General features: G+C 36.3%; 1 protein-coding gene across 13 annotated transcripts in view; it reads left to right on the forward strand.

Annotated features, from left to right (window-relative positions):
* The window catches only part of HDAC9 (histone deacetylase 9), a 906,012-nt gene that overhangs the window by 467,756 nt on the left and 422,932 nt on the right, over positions 1 to 15,324 (forward strand). For 7 of the 13 annotated variants that reach the window (XM_048213041.2, XM_048213042.2, XM_048213043.2 and 4 more), the window contains 3 exons: positions 298 to 448; positions 1,470 to 1,596; positions 4,077 to 4,198. In XM_048213041.2, the coding sequence (XP_048068998.1) occupies positions 298 to 448; positions 1,470 to 1,596; positions 4,077 to 4,198 (400 nt within the window). The remainder of the gene's footprint in view (positions 1 to 297; positions 449 to 1,469; positions 1,597 to 4,076; positions 4,199 to 15,324) is intronic. The other 6 variants (XM_048213039.2, XM_048213040.2, XM_044386994.3 and 3 more) reach the window with 3 other exon arrangements.

A 15,324-nucleotide genomic window follows, 5' to 3' on the forward strand; every position in this document is an offset into this window, starting at 1 on the left:
TCAGATGTACAAAGAGAAGCTACACAGGGAAGTAAAGCTTAGAGCAAATTTGGTAATGGCTTTTGATGGGGCGGCACAGGTAATGAAGCTACCTAAAAACTTGCTGATTGATGACACGAAGACCGTCTGTGGCATTAGTTGTTTGTCTTTAGATTTCAATAATTTATCAAAAAAGTGAGTAAAAATGTAAACTAAACCGAAACAAGTTCCAGAAGCTGCTAGCAGTTTGGTTTGGGTCAGTGATGACGATGAAGCCTAAAGAAATTGCACACTCTCATGTCTTTCTCTTCTCGCAAGTTGCAACAGGAACTTCTAGCCATAAAACAGCAACAAGAACTCCTAGAAAAGGAGCAGAAACTGGAGCAGCAGAGGCAAGAACAGGAAGTAGAGAGGCACCGCAGAGAACAGCAGCTTCCTCCTCTCAGAGGCAAAGATAGAGGACGAGAAAGTAAGAGGCACCAGGGGTAAAAGATGAATCTCTTCCCTCGTGTTTAGCTGATCGTCATTCAGAAAGAAGACTGATAAGGAGTGGAATTAAACTTGTCAAAAATAAAATAAAATAAACTTGTCAAAACTGTCTGCATTCAGTTAAAAAAAATAAATTATGGACCCAGATGTACAGCGTTGACACTCACCTTTCCTCTCTCTGCATTCAGTCTGCAGCGTCCCAGGAAGTAAACCCTACTCTGTTTGGCAGAGATGCTGATTTCTGTTGTTTTGAACCTTAAAAACAAGGTTCTACTAAAGCAGGCTAGCCATGCCATATTGTTTTATTGTTTTATCAATAAACTTACTTCCACATTTCCTCACTATACCTTCCTCCTGCTCAAGTAATAATTGCTTTGTAAGTCCAGCCTTGCCTCCGTCTAGTTTTTGAGTACCCAGACTTCGGGAAGATTGAAGGCAGAACGTTTGTTTAAAAAAACTATCCACAAGAGGGAGACAGATCCAAATAATTCCCCTGTCTGAGGTCAGTTCAAAATCAGGATGTAGCAAGGTTTAAAATCAGATGACTTGCACTGGAACTGTCAGGGATATTTATTTGTTTAATGCTCAAAAGAGTTTTTTAAAACGTGAGTTTTTCAAACTAGCAATTCAGGAAAGATCATTGTATTGTGTTCAATCACTTATGTGGGTCCCCTAAGACTCTTGATTTTTAAAAGGCAGTATTTTATTCCTCATTTTTTTAACCTTAGGAAAAAATTAGTGCTAATTCTGGGACTCCCCATTCTGCAGAAGCAATTAAAGAAATCATCAAAGGTCCTTTGAAAATTGGCGGTTTGAGCAGTAGTTACAAAACATTACTATGCCATTTTCAAAAGCCTGTTTAGACTCTGGTTTCTTCTTTTAATAGGAAAGCTTCATATGCAGTGACCAGTGGTGTTACTTCTTAATTTTTGCTTAATACTCCAAAGGCACAAAGGACAAAGCCCCGAATCAACATCTGTGTCTGTATGTGTGTGTTTCAGGGGCAGTGGCAAGTACAGAAGTAAAGCAGAAGCTTCAAGAATTCCTGTTGAGTAAATCAGCAACAAAAGACACTCCAACAAATGGAAAAAATCATTCCGTGAGCCGCCATCCCAAGCTCTGGTACACGTATGTTCAGTGTTTGGCCTTTTTCATTCCCAGGGGTCAAGAACATAGGTTCTGTACTCAGCCAGCCTGGGCACAGGACCGGGGTCTGCCAGTTCTCAGCTGTGTGGCCGTGGACAAGCTCCTTGAATTCTCATCGTCCTCTATGAAAAGATCATGATAGTACCTGCCCTCTAGGGTTGCCGGAAAGGTCCTATGAAATAATGTGCTAAAACATTCAACGGAGAGCAGCACTTAATAAATGTTAGCAAGTATCATCTCGAGGGCAGGGAAGTAGATATGTTTTCTGGTGAATGAATAACAGAAAAGTAGGGTGGGGCATAGAAATTAGTTTCTATTTTGCATTTTTCTATTCTCAGATGGTGCATCTGATATCTTTACAATAATTTCTGAAGATTTGGCAGGTTGAAACTTTATTTTACTTGGCTCGATAGAAGGTGGAGATCTGAGCTATTTTTAAAAGACCAGAAGCTTTTCGACTTAAAAAAAAAAAAAAAAGGCAGGAAGACAAGGGAGGGAAGAGAAAGAGAACAGAGGCAAGGAAGTAGAGCTGAGTCTTCCGTGACAAGTTTACCCCTGATCATCTGACTTCATTTCTTGCTACACTGTGAGCCGAGCACACTGACTTCTCACACACAAGCTGACAACATCAGACACTCTACTATTACAGACATCCGGAACCATGTTTCCCCAAGTCCGGTGAAGGGAACTATGAGGTACACAATTCTCCTCTCAGGAAAATAGGAAGCTTGTGGTGTTTTTAAAAAATCAGGACAAACACTGATAGGCAAATATTTGGATAATAGACTGTAACAGATAATAGTTTCATTTCCCTCATTTTATACGTTTCTGAATGACCGTCAGATTTTACACTTACATTTTTTTTTTTAAGATTTTATTTATTCATTCGACAGAGATAGAGACAGCCAGTGAGAGAGGGAACACAAGCAGGGGGAGTGGGAGAGGAAGAAGCAGGCTCATAGCAGAGGAGCCTGATGTGGGGCTCGATCCCATAACGCCGGGATCACGCCCTGAGCCGAAGGCAGACGCTTAACCGCTGTGCCACCCAGGCGCCCCTACACTTACATTTTTTTTTTTGATTCTTCATATTATCAAGGATAAGGGAGTAAATACTTGATTACTCTATATTGAAATTGTAAGCATCCCAAGAGTTCTATTTAAAAAGTTATTATACTTCTAATTCTAGTTTATAAGTATCCGCCCTTCTCAGCATCCAAAAAAAAAAAAAAAAAAAGAGTAACCGAGGCAGATTCCAGACTGCTATATAAATACTTTTTAATGGTTTATGTAATTTCTATCAGGCATGTCAGTTGACTTGAGAAGCCAGTCCCTGAAGAAAATTTTCAGATGTTCAGTCAACATCACAGTGTATTTAGAAATAAATACCATTTTATTACCTAAAATTGCATACATAATTTATACGTAATTCATATTCCTTCTAAGTTAAAGCTCATTTTAAGAAGAGACAATACCTTTTTTAAGTGGGAAACATCTACATGCAAACAAACTTTCAGCTGAAAGTTCTTTAGCTGTCCCCTTGGGTATATTAAACACTGACTTAGCAATCCTTTTTTGTACTGAATTGAACTTCAGTAGGGTCCAAAGCCAGACACTATAAATCATTAATTTATAGACTCTGAGTTTAATACTTTTTTACCAGTTAGGGCTAGATGAAGTGCCCCTAAACCAGTTAATTTTTGAGAATGTGTGATTCAGATAAATGATAGTGGTAGAATAATCATCATGGTAGCGATACCATGCCCTGTTCATTGTTTCTTCACGTATCATAATAGTGGATGATCATGTCCACTGGATAATCTATGTTCAGTCCTGAAAACTCTTTCCTGGTAGTACAGCTCCATCTCTTTCACTGTATCTACACAGGGAAGAGAAAACATTTTTAAAAATCAGCTTCATATTGTAGAAATATGTGATTGCCAATCTTTACCTTGGAAGTGCTGTACAAGTCGGGAGATCTGAGGCTGCTGACGCAGTGGCATCACTATGGTAGAAAAGCCACCCTTGTGTACTTTTATGTATTACCTAGCAGTTTTTGAAAATGAAGTCCCTTCTGTATGTTTACTTTTACTCTGGCTATTCTACCTTGTTGACTAAAAAGGATTCGGAAGATGACGTTTTCACTAGTATGGCGCATAAGAAAACACCCACAGTAACCGCCGATGATCAAAACTCAGGCTCTTGGTGAATTCTCTTTTAGTAACACGAACTTCTGTGTAAGTGTGTGACCAGACACACAGTGGTCGTTCTCGGGGATCCTGCAGCATTCTCTATAGCGTACTGCCAAAGTGAACTTGGTTCCATGAGGCTGTGGTTTGTACACACTGGAAGGAAAGAACGTAAACACAGCTGAGACACGTGTACGGCATGTGCAACTGATTATTGCTGACCAACACACAGTAAAAACTCCAGAGCAAATGGTGAACCCTCTTTTTCTTTGGTAGGGCTGCCCACCACACGTCACTGGATCAAAGCTCTCCACCCCTGAGTGGAACGTCTCCATCGTACAAATACACATTACCAGGAGCACAGGATGCAAAGGATGATTTCCCCCTTCGAAAAACTGGTGAGTTGGTTTGGGACGTCTCCACTTGCTCTTCCACAATGTACCTGTAGTTTCATGTGGCCCTCCTCTGGAAGAAAGCCCCAGGATTTGCATCGCAGCTCTTACGCCCTCTCCACCCCTGCCCTCAGCATAAACAAAGATGTGCACGCACACACGATACCCCCCAGTTTCAACATCAGTTGATTCAGGATATAATCGAAGTACCTTTTTTAATTTAAAAGTTCATCATATTTGGATTTTAAACAAATTCTTGTCTTATTAGCCATAAAGAATAGAATTAAGGAAAATAGAAATTCGATTTCTCCGAAAATTTAAATCTTCTCCACTAATGAGGACCTCTGTAATTTCCTCCATTTATCGAAATTTTTCTTCAGCCTCAGCCATTTACTGAAAAAAATGGGAATAATAAGCTTTCCTTTCCTCACACATTTTAAAACCTGTAAATTTTAATTGTTTAAGTGGTGAAAACAGATAAGACCAAAGCTACCTTCTAAGTGACTTGCCTAATGTCTCACAGATTACAGGAGAACTCAGAGTGATGCTTTGTACCTAATCTCATGTAATTATATAAAAATTTGCTTAGGGGAACTGGGACAATGAAGCTTCTATTTGGAGTTTAGTCAACCGCCTTCTGGCTCTGAGGCTAGTATTTGTTTGCTCATCCTCTCCTTTTTCAGCCCTCTGATACGTGCGTATTTAACATGTTACATGCTCTTACCTCTGTGATAAATATATTTAAACTTCAGCTAGATATAAGCATAAATAGCATTGGTGTACATTCTGTTATAAATCTTATATTTTCCAAATACAGTTGTTTTAGGGAAAGCTGTAAATTTTAAAATCTTTGTATCCAGAACTGATCTGAAAAGGTATTCAGAGAAGGTAGTTTGGTCCATTGTATTTTACTCAAGTCTACTTAAGAAGACTAGATCTATGTAATTTTATTTGAAATCTACAAAGCAAAAATGCTTTCCAATAATTATATTCATTTCCCCAAGCAATCTTGAATAATTAAAATGGATATAGATTGTAAAACCACACACATTGTCTGTCATAATTTACCTATAGCATAATGAAGATTTAAAAATAAAATCCATGATGAGTAACAATTTATTTACCTACCATCTTTTGTACCAGGCACTGGGGTAGGACAGTGAAGTATTGCAAAGCAATCTGTGCCTTTTTATTTTAATAATAGCCCAAGGAGTTTTGCATTTCTACTATAAGACAATAGGTGTAGTAAAATACTTTAAGAAGTAAAATACCTCCGGAGGGCTCTGAAAAGGGGAGAATGAAATTTATGTAGTGCATCAGAATTTCACACTCTTATGTACAAATCAGGTTGCCTTTCACATAAATAAATTTCTCTGGGATAAAAGGAAGAAAGCAGAGAATGAGCTTCCACGTATTTCTAACACACAGAGTATAGTTTATGAAAATTGATCCATAAAGGACACAAGTTTTAGAATGTGCCGACTTTGATCTGCTGTCTTGACATTTAGTTGCACCAGTGGCTTATGTAGGAACTATTGACAGAGATTATGTGAATCTTGCCCCAGGTCTCAGGGCAGTGACTGGCATTCAAGGGCCCAAGGAGTCACTAAAAGGAAAGAAAACATAAGTCCCCTTATGGCAGGAGGTTACTGATGAGTGATATAGTTACATTCATGGAGAAAGACTTCTACCCTGCTGTGCACACAGCCTTTGAATATATTCTTACCACTGGGAGACTGAAAACTGACTGTAGAACTGACACTGACTTTGAAAAGAAGTGGCATTTGGAACCAGTAAAGCATCCAGAAAGAAAATCTGATCTCTTTCAATACTCACGAACAAGTACTGAAAACCCATACTTTGTGTCCCAGTTTCCATGAGAACAGTTTAGGATTTTCTTCTCTGTAAGGAATGACTAGCAAGCTGTTAATTTATTCTTGTAAAAATTCTCAGTCCACAACAGAATTCAAAGAGAAATCCTGCTCACTATATATGTTACAAAATTTTATTCAAATTTGTACTAATATGAAAGACATTTTCTTTGTCTGTGTGGTATATATAATAGTGAAAAGATCCAGCCCTTGTCTTTGCTAGTGTTATATTTGCTGTGTCTGCCTAATATTTTAAGGTTATTCCTTTTATAAAATTGAAAATCTGATATTAATGAAGTGTCAGGCTGTTGATTTATAAAACCAAACTTTTTCAAGCATTGTACTAATGAAGTTCTTGAACAACCATTAATACTTTTACATCTGTATAGGGGTTTCAAAATATTTCTTAATTCAATTCCCATCATCTAAGAGAAGGATGATATGATTAAATACAGATGTTTTGTACACATTATCTAAAGTACTTAAGAGATATCCCTCATTAATTACAAATAGGCAGAACAGAACTCTTGTAACTTTTATCAATATGAGCCATTTGGTGTATTTCCAGTCTCCTGTGAGAAAGCTTACACGTATATTTGCTCTAAATAGAAGAGCATTGAAATACAGTCAAGTGATAATTTTTACTTTAGCATTTCTTGTATGTTTATGACTTAATAGCTATTATAAAAAAGCAAACAAGATATTACCATAATTAAACGTATCTTATGATTGGGGAAACTAAGATAATTTTTGCGTAAAGCTACATCACATTAAATGAAATGTAGAGCAGTGGCATGGATCACATAGTGTAAACACCAGGACAGCTATAATAGAGTCAGGCTTTCCTGTGGGGGCCTGGCGATCACCCTCTGTGGTCTACTTAAATTGCACCGAACTCAGTCTTAGACTGAAAAGAAGTTGTTAAGTGAGCGGATTCTCTCTTTGGATCTGCATATAATACCGAATACTTGCAATTTCTTTTTAATCTACATCAGGGCTGAATTGCCAATCTGTATTAACAAGATTTAAGGGAGTAAAACTAGAACCAGAATAAGAAAAGTGGTAATGATCTTAAAATGATTAAAGTGGCTCCAGGGGTGTCCCTTAAGCAGTGAGCACAGTTCGGAACCTCTCTTGACCTCCTAGGACCCAGCCAGGCAGTGATAACCTAGGAACAGTCAATCAAAGAAGTCTCATTTGTCTGCAGAATCTGACCTTTGTCATGCAAAGTGGACCTTTACTTCCTTTCCCTTAGGAAGATCAGGGTTGCTCCTAGCATTTGGGCGTTGAGGAAACATCAGAATAATACAAATAGGTGGCTCTAATCAGGCCCATTCCTAATTCACTTTTCTTTTAAATGTAGGAATTGAGAGTCTTTTGCTCCTTTCACAACCATGAACATTAAAGGATTTCATAATTAGTTGTGAAGTTGAGAATGAAATCATTGTTTTCAAGTTTTATATTTATCACCCACACTTAAAATAGCACTTCCTTTTAGAATTAACTTCTGTGATTCTTTTTGTTCCACAACGCAAGGATCTGTTGATACTGAAATTTGTACTATTTTATTGAACTTTATGTTTTGACGCCAAATTGTATTATATACTGTGGTAGGTGACTTTTTCCCCCTAGTATAGTATATTTCTAGACTGGTAATAAACTATAAAATGGAGAAAGGAAGTGTCTAGGTCCAGGTACTTTTGAAATAGTACATATTTCTGGTAAAGATACTGCGCATGTGCTGACTTTGAATTGACCTACAGAACCATTTGAATTGGATTCTATTCCAGTGAGTGTGTACGTATGTTTCATAAAATATTATGGTAAAAAATTCTAGAGGTTTTATGCTCCATTATATTATTGGGGTCTTACCTAGTGAACTTTGCCTTTCTTTGAGTGTTATAGTCTTTCCATTTAATACTTCTGAACAAAGTGAACTGGCTGGCTAGATTAACCTCTTAAAGTGTGCAAGCCATATAAAGTTTGGCGCAGGCTAACAAGACTGTTCCAGCCCCACTGAAATATTCATTTTAATGGTCAGCAACACTAGAGTCAGACTCATATGGAAGGGGTCCAAACATAAGTTAAGGTTTTGGAAGGCCAGTGTTATTTTCCACACTGAGTAAATTGGAAAGAAGGCAGAGATGAGACAGATAGCTTTATAAATCTCCCTCAGAATAGCAGTTAGAAGTTATGTTGTGGTACCTTGGTGACCTAGTCAAATTAGTGTAATCCAGAATTAATACAAGGAGGTTTTTTTTTTTTTTATCTTGTGTTTTAAAATCTTTCTCCCTTCCTCTCTCTCTCTAATTCTGTGTTTTTCTCATGATACACAAACACATGCTCACATGCACACGTGGGCATGCACACACGTTTCTGCATGGATAGCACGAAAATAGCATTTATGCTTATAAAAATATCACTCCAAATCTTATTCCAGATTAACAAAAACTGGAGGATTTTCACCTATCTTAGTAGTGTATCTTAGTTCCACTGTTGGAGTCACTCTTGCTTAAAATTACTAGAATAATATTTTTCTGATAAAATTATACCAGTTTTCCCAGACTCAAGAAGCAATGTGGCGCAGTAACAACAGGCTTTGAATCCACCTACCAGTTTGAAATCTGGATCCTCAGTCTTAGGAATTTTACTAACCTCTTTGGCCTGTGACTCTGTCATTTGTAAAATGGGAATAATTATTTTACTTGGTTCAAACAGTTATTTTGGGAATTCAATGAAGTATTGCGTGCAATGAGCTTAGGATCATACCTGGGATTTAGGGAGTGCTTAGTTAATTTTATGTTTCTAGTCAAGGAGGAATTCAGTTTCATTTATTTCTATCAAGTTAAAACTGTATCTATTATTGTTGTGGAAAGTCTTTTTAAGGTCTAACATTCTGCCACATTTATTGATTAAACAAGTAACTGGGGAGAAAGTGACAAAACTTTTTAAGCTCTGTGCAACTTACAGTACTAATGGCAACGCTGGAATAAAGGGTTTTGTCAGTTTTGTATTTCCCTGGCATTTCAGAGCCAAATATGGGGTCCAAAAATAGCAGCAGACTTGCTTCTCTCATCTAACACAGGAGGAACACTAATTGATGCTTTGTGCTCACTGGGGCCAACTGAGTTTTCATTCCTGCCCTTGACTTTATTTTTAAATTATTAGACTTTAATTTTTTGAACGGTTTTAGATTTACAGAAAAACTGAGCAGATAGTACTGAGGTCTTCCAGATCATTCTCCACCCCACCTCCCACCCCAGTCTCTGCTTTTATTTATATCTTGCATTAGCGTGGTACATTTGGTAGGATTAATGAACCACTAGATACATTATTATTAGTGTAGTATATAATCTACATTAAGGTTTATCTTAGTGTTAAAAAGTGCTGTAGATTTTGACACAAGTAATGTCATGTCGTGTGTCCATCATTACAATATGATGCAGAAGAGTTTCACGGCCCTAAAACTCCTCTCTGCTCTATCTACTTGTCCCTCCCCCTAACCAACCCTCAGTAACCCCTGGTATTTTTACTGTCTCTATAGTCTTGTCTGCTGCAGCATGTCATAAAGGTGGAATCATATAGTATAATGCATATAACCTTCCAGACTGGCTTCTTTCGTTTGGCAGTATGCATTTAGGATTCCTCCATGTCTTTTTGTGGCTTGAAAGCTCATTCTTTTTATTGCTAGATAATATTGTGTTGTTTAAAGGAACCACAGTGTGTTCATCCATTTACCTATTCAAAGACATCCTGGCTCTTTCCAAGTTTTAGCAATTATGGATAAATCTATTATAAACATTCTCATGTAGGTTTTATGTGGATATAAGTTTGGAACTCAATGAGGTAAATTCATAGGAGTGCCATAGCAAGGTCTTATGGTAAGACTATGTTTAGTTTTGTAAGAAACTGCCAAACTGTCTTCCAAAGTGGCTGCACCATTGTTGCATGCCCACCAGCAGCAGATCAGAGTTCTTGTTGCTCCACATACACACCAGCACTTGGTATTTTCAGTTTCAGTATTTTGGGATTTTGAACATTTTAATAGGTATATAATGGTTTCCCATTTTGGTGTTAATTTGCAATTTCCTAGTGTTAGCGTGGGATATCTTTCTCCACCCCTTTACTTTAAATCTATCTGTGTCTTTATTTTTTTGAAGATATTTATTTATTTATTTATTTATTTATTTATTATTTATTTGAGAGATACAGAGAGAGAGAGAGAGAGAGTGAGCATGAGCAGGGGGAGGGGCAGAGGGAGAGACAGAAGGCTCCATCCCAGGACCCTGGGATCATGATCTGAGCAGAAGGCGGATGCTTAACCAACTGAGCCACCTGGGCGCCCTTATCTGTGTATTTATTTTTAAAATCGTTTTCTTATAGGCAACATGTAGTTGGGTCTTTTCTTAAATCCACTCTGACAGTCTCTTTTAATCAGTGTAGTAGACCATTCACATTTGAAGTGGTTATTGATATTGTTAGATTATTCCGTCATGTGTATAACTGTTTTCTAATCATTGTACTTTCTCTTTATGATTATTTTTTTTTAATTTACCCTCATTTTCTAGCCTCTCTGGACTTAATTGACCATTGCATGATTCCATGTTCTCTACCATCTTAGCATATCATTGTACCTCTTTAAAAACTTTTATTTTGTGATTTCCTTAGAATTTGAAGTATGTATTTGTGGCTAAGCTGCATCTGCTTTCAAATAACTGCTTTGTCAGTAGAGGTAACTTGTAACGGTGCATTCCCCATTCCTCCCTCCCATCCTTTATAACATTGCTGTCATTCCTCGTAGTTTTCTGTAAGCTAAAATCGCCCAATATGTTGTTGATATTATTATTTTGAATAATCTATTAGATCAATTAAAAATAAGAATAATAAAGTATTTTATTTTTCCTTCATTTATTCCTTCCTTTACATAGAAACGAATTTCTGACCTTATATCTTTTCTTTCTTGTTGAAGACCTTCTTTTACTATTTCTTGCAAGGCAGGTCTACTGGCAACAAATTCCCTTAGTTTTTGTTTGTCTGAGAAAGATGTTGAAAAGATGACTTCAGTGAATACAGAATTCTAAGTTGCTGGGGTTTTTTCTTAAAATACTTTAAACATTTCACTACACTCCACTTGCTTGCAAGGTTTCTGACAAGAAATCTGATACAGTTCTTTTTTTTTTTTTTTAAGTTTTTATTTATTTATTCGACAGGATAGAGACAGCCAGCGAGAGAGGGAACACAAGCAGGGGGAGTGGGAGAGGAAGAAGCAGGCTCATAGCGGAGGAGCCTGATGTGGGGCTCGATCCCATAACGCCGGGATCACGCCCTGAGCTGAAGGCAGACGCTTAACCGCTGTGCCACCCAGGTGCCCCAGAAATCTGATACAGTTCTTATCCTTGTTACTCTCTAGGCAAGTTGCTTTCTAATATCCTCTGGTTTCTTTGAAGATAGTCTTTTTGCCTTCGGTTTTCTGCAGTTCGAATACGATATGCCTAGGTGTTTAGCTTTTGATATTTATACTGCTTCATGTTCCCTGAGATTCCTATACCTGTGGATTTCAGCCATTATTCCAATATTCTTCTGTTCCTTTCTTTCTTGTTATTTTAGGATCCCCATTACACATATATTCCATCTTTTGTAATTGTCCCAGAGTTCCAGGATATTGTGTTCTTTTTTTTTTTTCCTTTGCCTTTCAGCTTAGAAAGTTTCTATTGATGTGTCTTCAAGATCACTGATTCTTTCTTCAGCCACATCCAGTCAACTGATGAGTCCATCACAGCATTCTTCATTCCATGCTTTTGATTTCAAGCATTTCCTCTTCATTCTCTATTAGAGTTTCCATATCTCTGCTTACATGTACCCATATGTTCTTGCATGTTGTCAACTTTTTCCGTTAAGGCCCTTAACAATATTACTCACAGGTATTTTAAGTTCTCTGTCTGATAATTCCAGAATCATCATATCTGAGTCTGGTCTGATGTTTGCTTTGTCTCTTTAGAGTGTGTTTTCTCTTGCCTTTCAGCATGCTTTGCAATTTTCTGTTGAAAGCTGTATATGATATATTAGAAAATAGAAACCGAGTGGTTAGGCTTTTGGTGTGAGATTTTATGTTAATCTGGCTGGAAGTGGGCTGCATTTAATGTTTACCCTAGCTGTAGTTGACAGAGGCTTAGTTTCCTGGCTTTTTGTTTTCTTCCCCTTTCATAGGATTACCCTAAGAACTCCTTCATAAATAGAGTCTGTCTTACAGCTCTTTCAGTTATGATCGATTGTTGTTCTATTGGAACCCTATTGATATGGTGGTAAAATGTTGGGTAGCGTGACTGTTCTATAATCTTGTTATTAAATCGCATTTTTTTAAATCGCCCTTCCCTCCAGGTCAGAAAAGATCTGGCAAAATATTTTCCTTTGCAGGGTAGTTTTTGTTATGTAAAATGCTCTGGGTATATTTTTAAATTGCTGCTTTTCTCCTGGGCATATTCAAAGTGGTTACTTTCTTCCTCTCTTCCATCCCTACTCCATGCCCTCACTTATGTAGGAGGGGACTTCTCACTAATTTTCTCTGAGAGAACCTGGTTGGGTTCTTATAAGTAAAACCCATTAAATGTGTAGGTCCCACCTAAGGTTGGACTCCTGGAGGTTTTAGCTGTCAAGCTAGTTCATATCGGTCTCCAGCAATTTGTGCCTCCAGCAACTCATCAAAATTACATTTAAGGGGTTCCTACCAGTTACTGGTTCCAGTAGCTTCTGCTTCCAGTAAGCTGAGCTCAGCTGTGATTTTCTGTATTTTCCTGGCTCTCCAGATTTCAGGGTAGCACTTTGCTCTGAGACCTCTATTCTCTGAAGGATGTAAGAAAACCACTTTGATTTTTACTTTGCTCAGCTTTTTTCTTGTGGTGAGGACGAAAGTGAAGATTTCCAAGCTCTTTACATGGTGGAGGTTGATACCAGAAGTCTGCCATTGACTTTTAAACCTGTAAAATATTTTTAAAAAAATTTTTTAAACATAACTCTCCAACTTTTTGAGATGACAGATTTATATTTAAGCAATAGAATTCTTACCAATTAATTATAATAGATTTTTAAAAGATTAGCATAAATGATTGACTGTCTCAGCTTGGTCATGACTAACAAATCTATGTGCTAAAAACTGTGACAGAATAGGCTGAAATAATTTTAAATCACATTTTGGAAGGAATCCAATACTTTGTGCTGAAGTCTTTGCCTAATGATTTATTCTATAATATTTTATTCTATGCCCTCTTCTGTATGTCATCTTTCTGTTCTCCTTAAGTGGAACCAACAACCTATTAATTTTGGTACTTTCAAAATAAATTTGATGAAATATTGGGTTGGAGCGGAGTATAAACTACTGTTTAAGCAAGATTTGGGAATTATAAGGATTTTTTTTCTGTGTTTTTCTTATTTTTCTCATTATATCAAACTCTAGAGATTTGATAAGGCAAGAAAAACCAGTCATGGCCCTCCAAAAATTAGAAAATTTAGTTCCCTTTTAAAATAGAATTTAATTTTTCACATAGGTAATTTACTTTTTAAAAGAAGACTTTTTGATAGATTTAATCACTTTGATTATGATTAGCTATTTTAAACAAATTCATTGATTCTAATGAATGAAAAATGATGCTCATTTTTAAAACAAACATGTCTGTAATCTCAATGGATCTGATGAATGATATTTTCATAGTTCAACCTGCAATGTTTTTTGTTTTTGCATTTTTTTCTTAGTGATTATGCATGCTACAATTGATAAGTTACTGTAGTATTTACCTAAGAATTAAATGGTTTAGAATAATAAGATTTCTTGTAATACAGAAAACATATAAATTTATTTTTTATTTAAAAATGATAAAAAGCATAGATATTAATGTTCCTCAGAATTATTTATTCAAAAGTTAGTTGTGGTTAAGTTAGAATCAAGAAACAAAATAGTTTAAGTTTCACAATTCAATAAACAAGAAGCTGGTCTCACAGATTGTATGTGCAATATGGATGATAACTAGTTTAGAGCCAAGAGCAAGTATCAATTGCAAATTGTGTGATAATTAAGCAACCTTGTAAGAACTTTGAAAATCTAACTCAGATTGTTTGTTTGTGGGGGGAAACGTATAAAAAAACTGATATAGGCTAGAAAGAAAAGCATGGAAAATAATCTTATAGTTTGTTGTTAGATTTGGCTGAGAATTCTAGCATGGTGCTACCACATAGAACTATGTAAACCATGGACAAGTTAAAAGGACTTCTCTAAGCCTCAGTTTTTTCAGCTGTCAAGTATGGAAAATATTTGCCTTGCAGAATTATTATAAGCAATAAAGGTATTATATGTAAGTGCCCAGCAAAGTGCCTGATATATGACAGTCTCAGTACATATTTCCTGTATGCATTACCGGGAATGATGGTATGGCATTCGTGGTAAGAATTATTAGTAGTAGTCAGATGGTATAATAATGCAAGACTTGGAATAGCTAAAGGAGTCTAGAACTACGGTCTTAACCCTGTTACTAATATATGGCCTTAACACAGCACTTCATGATTTTGGATCTCAGATTCCTGAGTTAAAGGAAAGATTTGAAGCAAATGATTCCTAAGATTGTATATAAGTCTAAAAAGGAAATATCATATTTCAAGAAGAGTAAGATAAGAAAATGTTAATAATTTGAAGACCATATAAATAAGAAATAAATGATGGTGCTTTTGCAGAATTATGTCTCAAATTCATTATAATTAACTGTAACAAAGCCTAATGACATATTTTTCACTCCCTATAAAATGCTCAATTACAAACAGGCAGGACATTTTAGATAAGATTGGAATGAAAAATTGGCAAAAAATAATAATTAAGATTTTAAAAGCATTTAGCCATCTGTTGTATAATCATGAGAATGATTGAAAAAAGACTCCTACTTTGTAATATTCACAATTTTATAACTTGAAACACTGGGGGAAAGATTCCATGAAAATATATGCTCTTATATTATCTCTAGACATATCTGACGAAATAAATGTTAAAAGAGGATAGAAAATAGTGATGAAATGTTTGCAATTGTATTTTCTTTAAGTTTTCAACCATTCACGGGGTTACTTTGAAATGAAAGGGTTCTTTATGGCAAAGAAATCTGGAGGAAACCATTATCTGTTTGCTCAAAAACCCTAGTATTAAGGCAGCTTTTAATAAAAGTTTATCCTGGCATGCTAGGTTTTTCATCAAGTGGCCTTAATTTACCCACTCAGAGTCACCTTTAT

The sequence above is a fragment of the Ursus arctos genome, unplaced genomic scaffold (genome assembly GCF_023065955.2).
Source record: "Ursus arctos isolate Adak ecotype North America unplaced genomic scaffold, UrsArc2.0 scaffold_3, whole genome shotgun sequence".
In the NCBI taxonomy this organism is placed as follows: Eukaryota; Metazoa; Chordata; class Mammalia; order Carnivora; family Ursidae; genus Ursus; species Ursus arctos.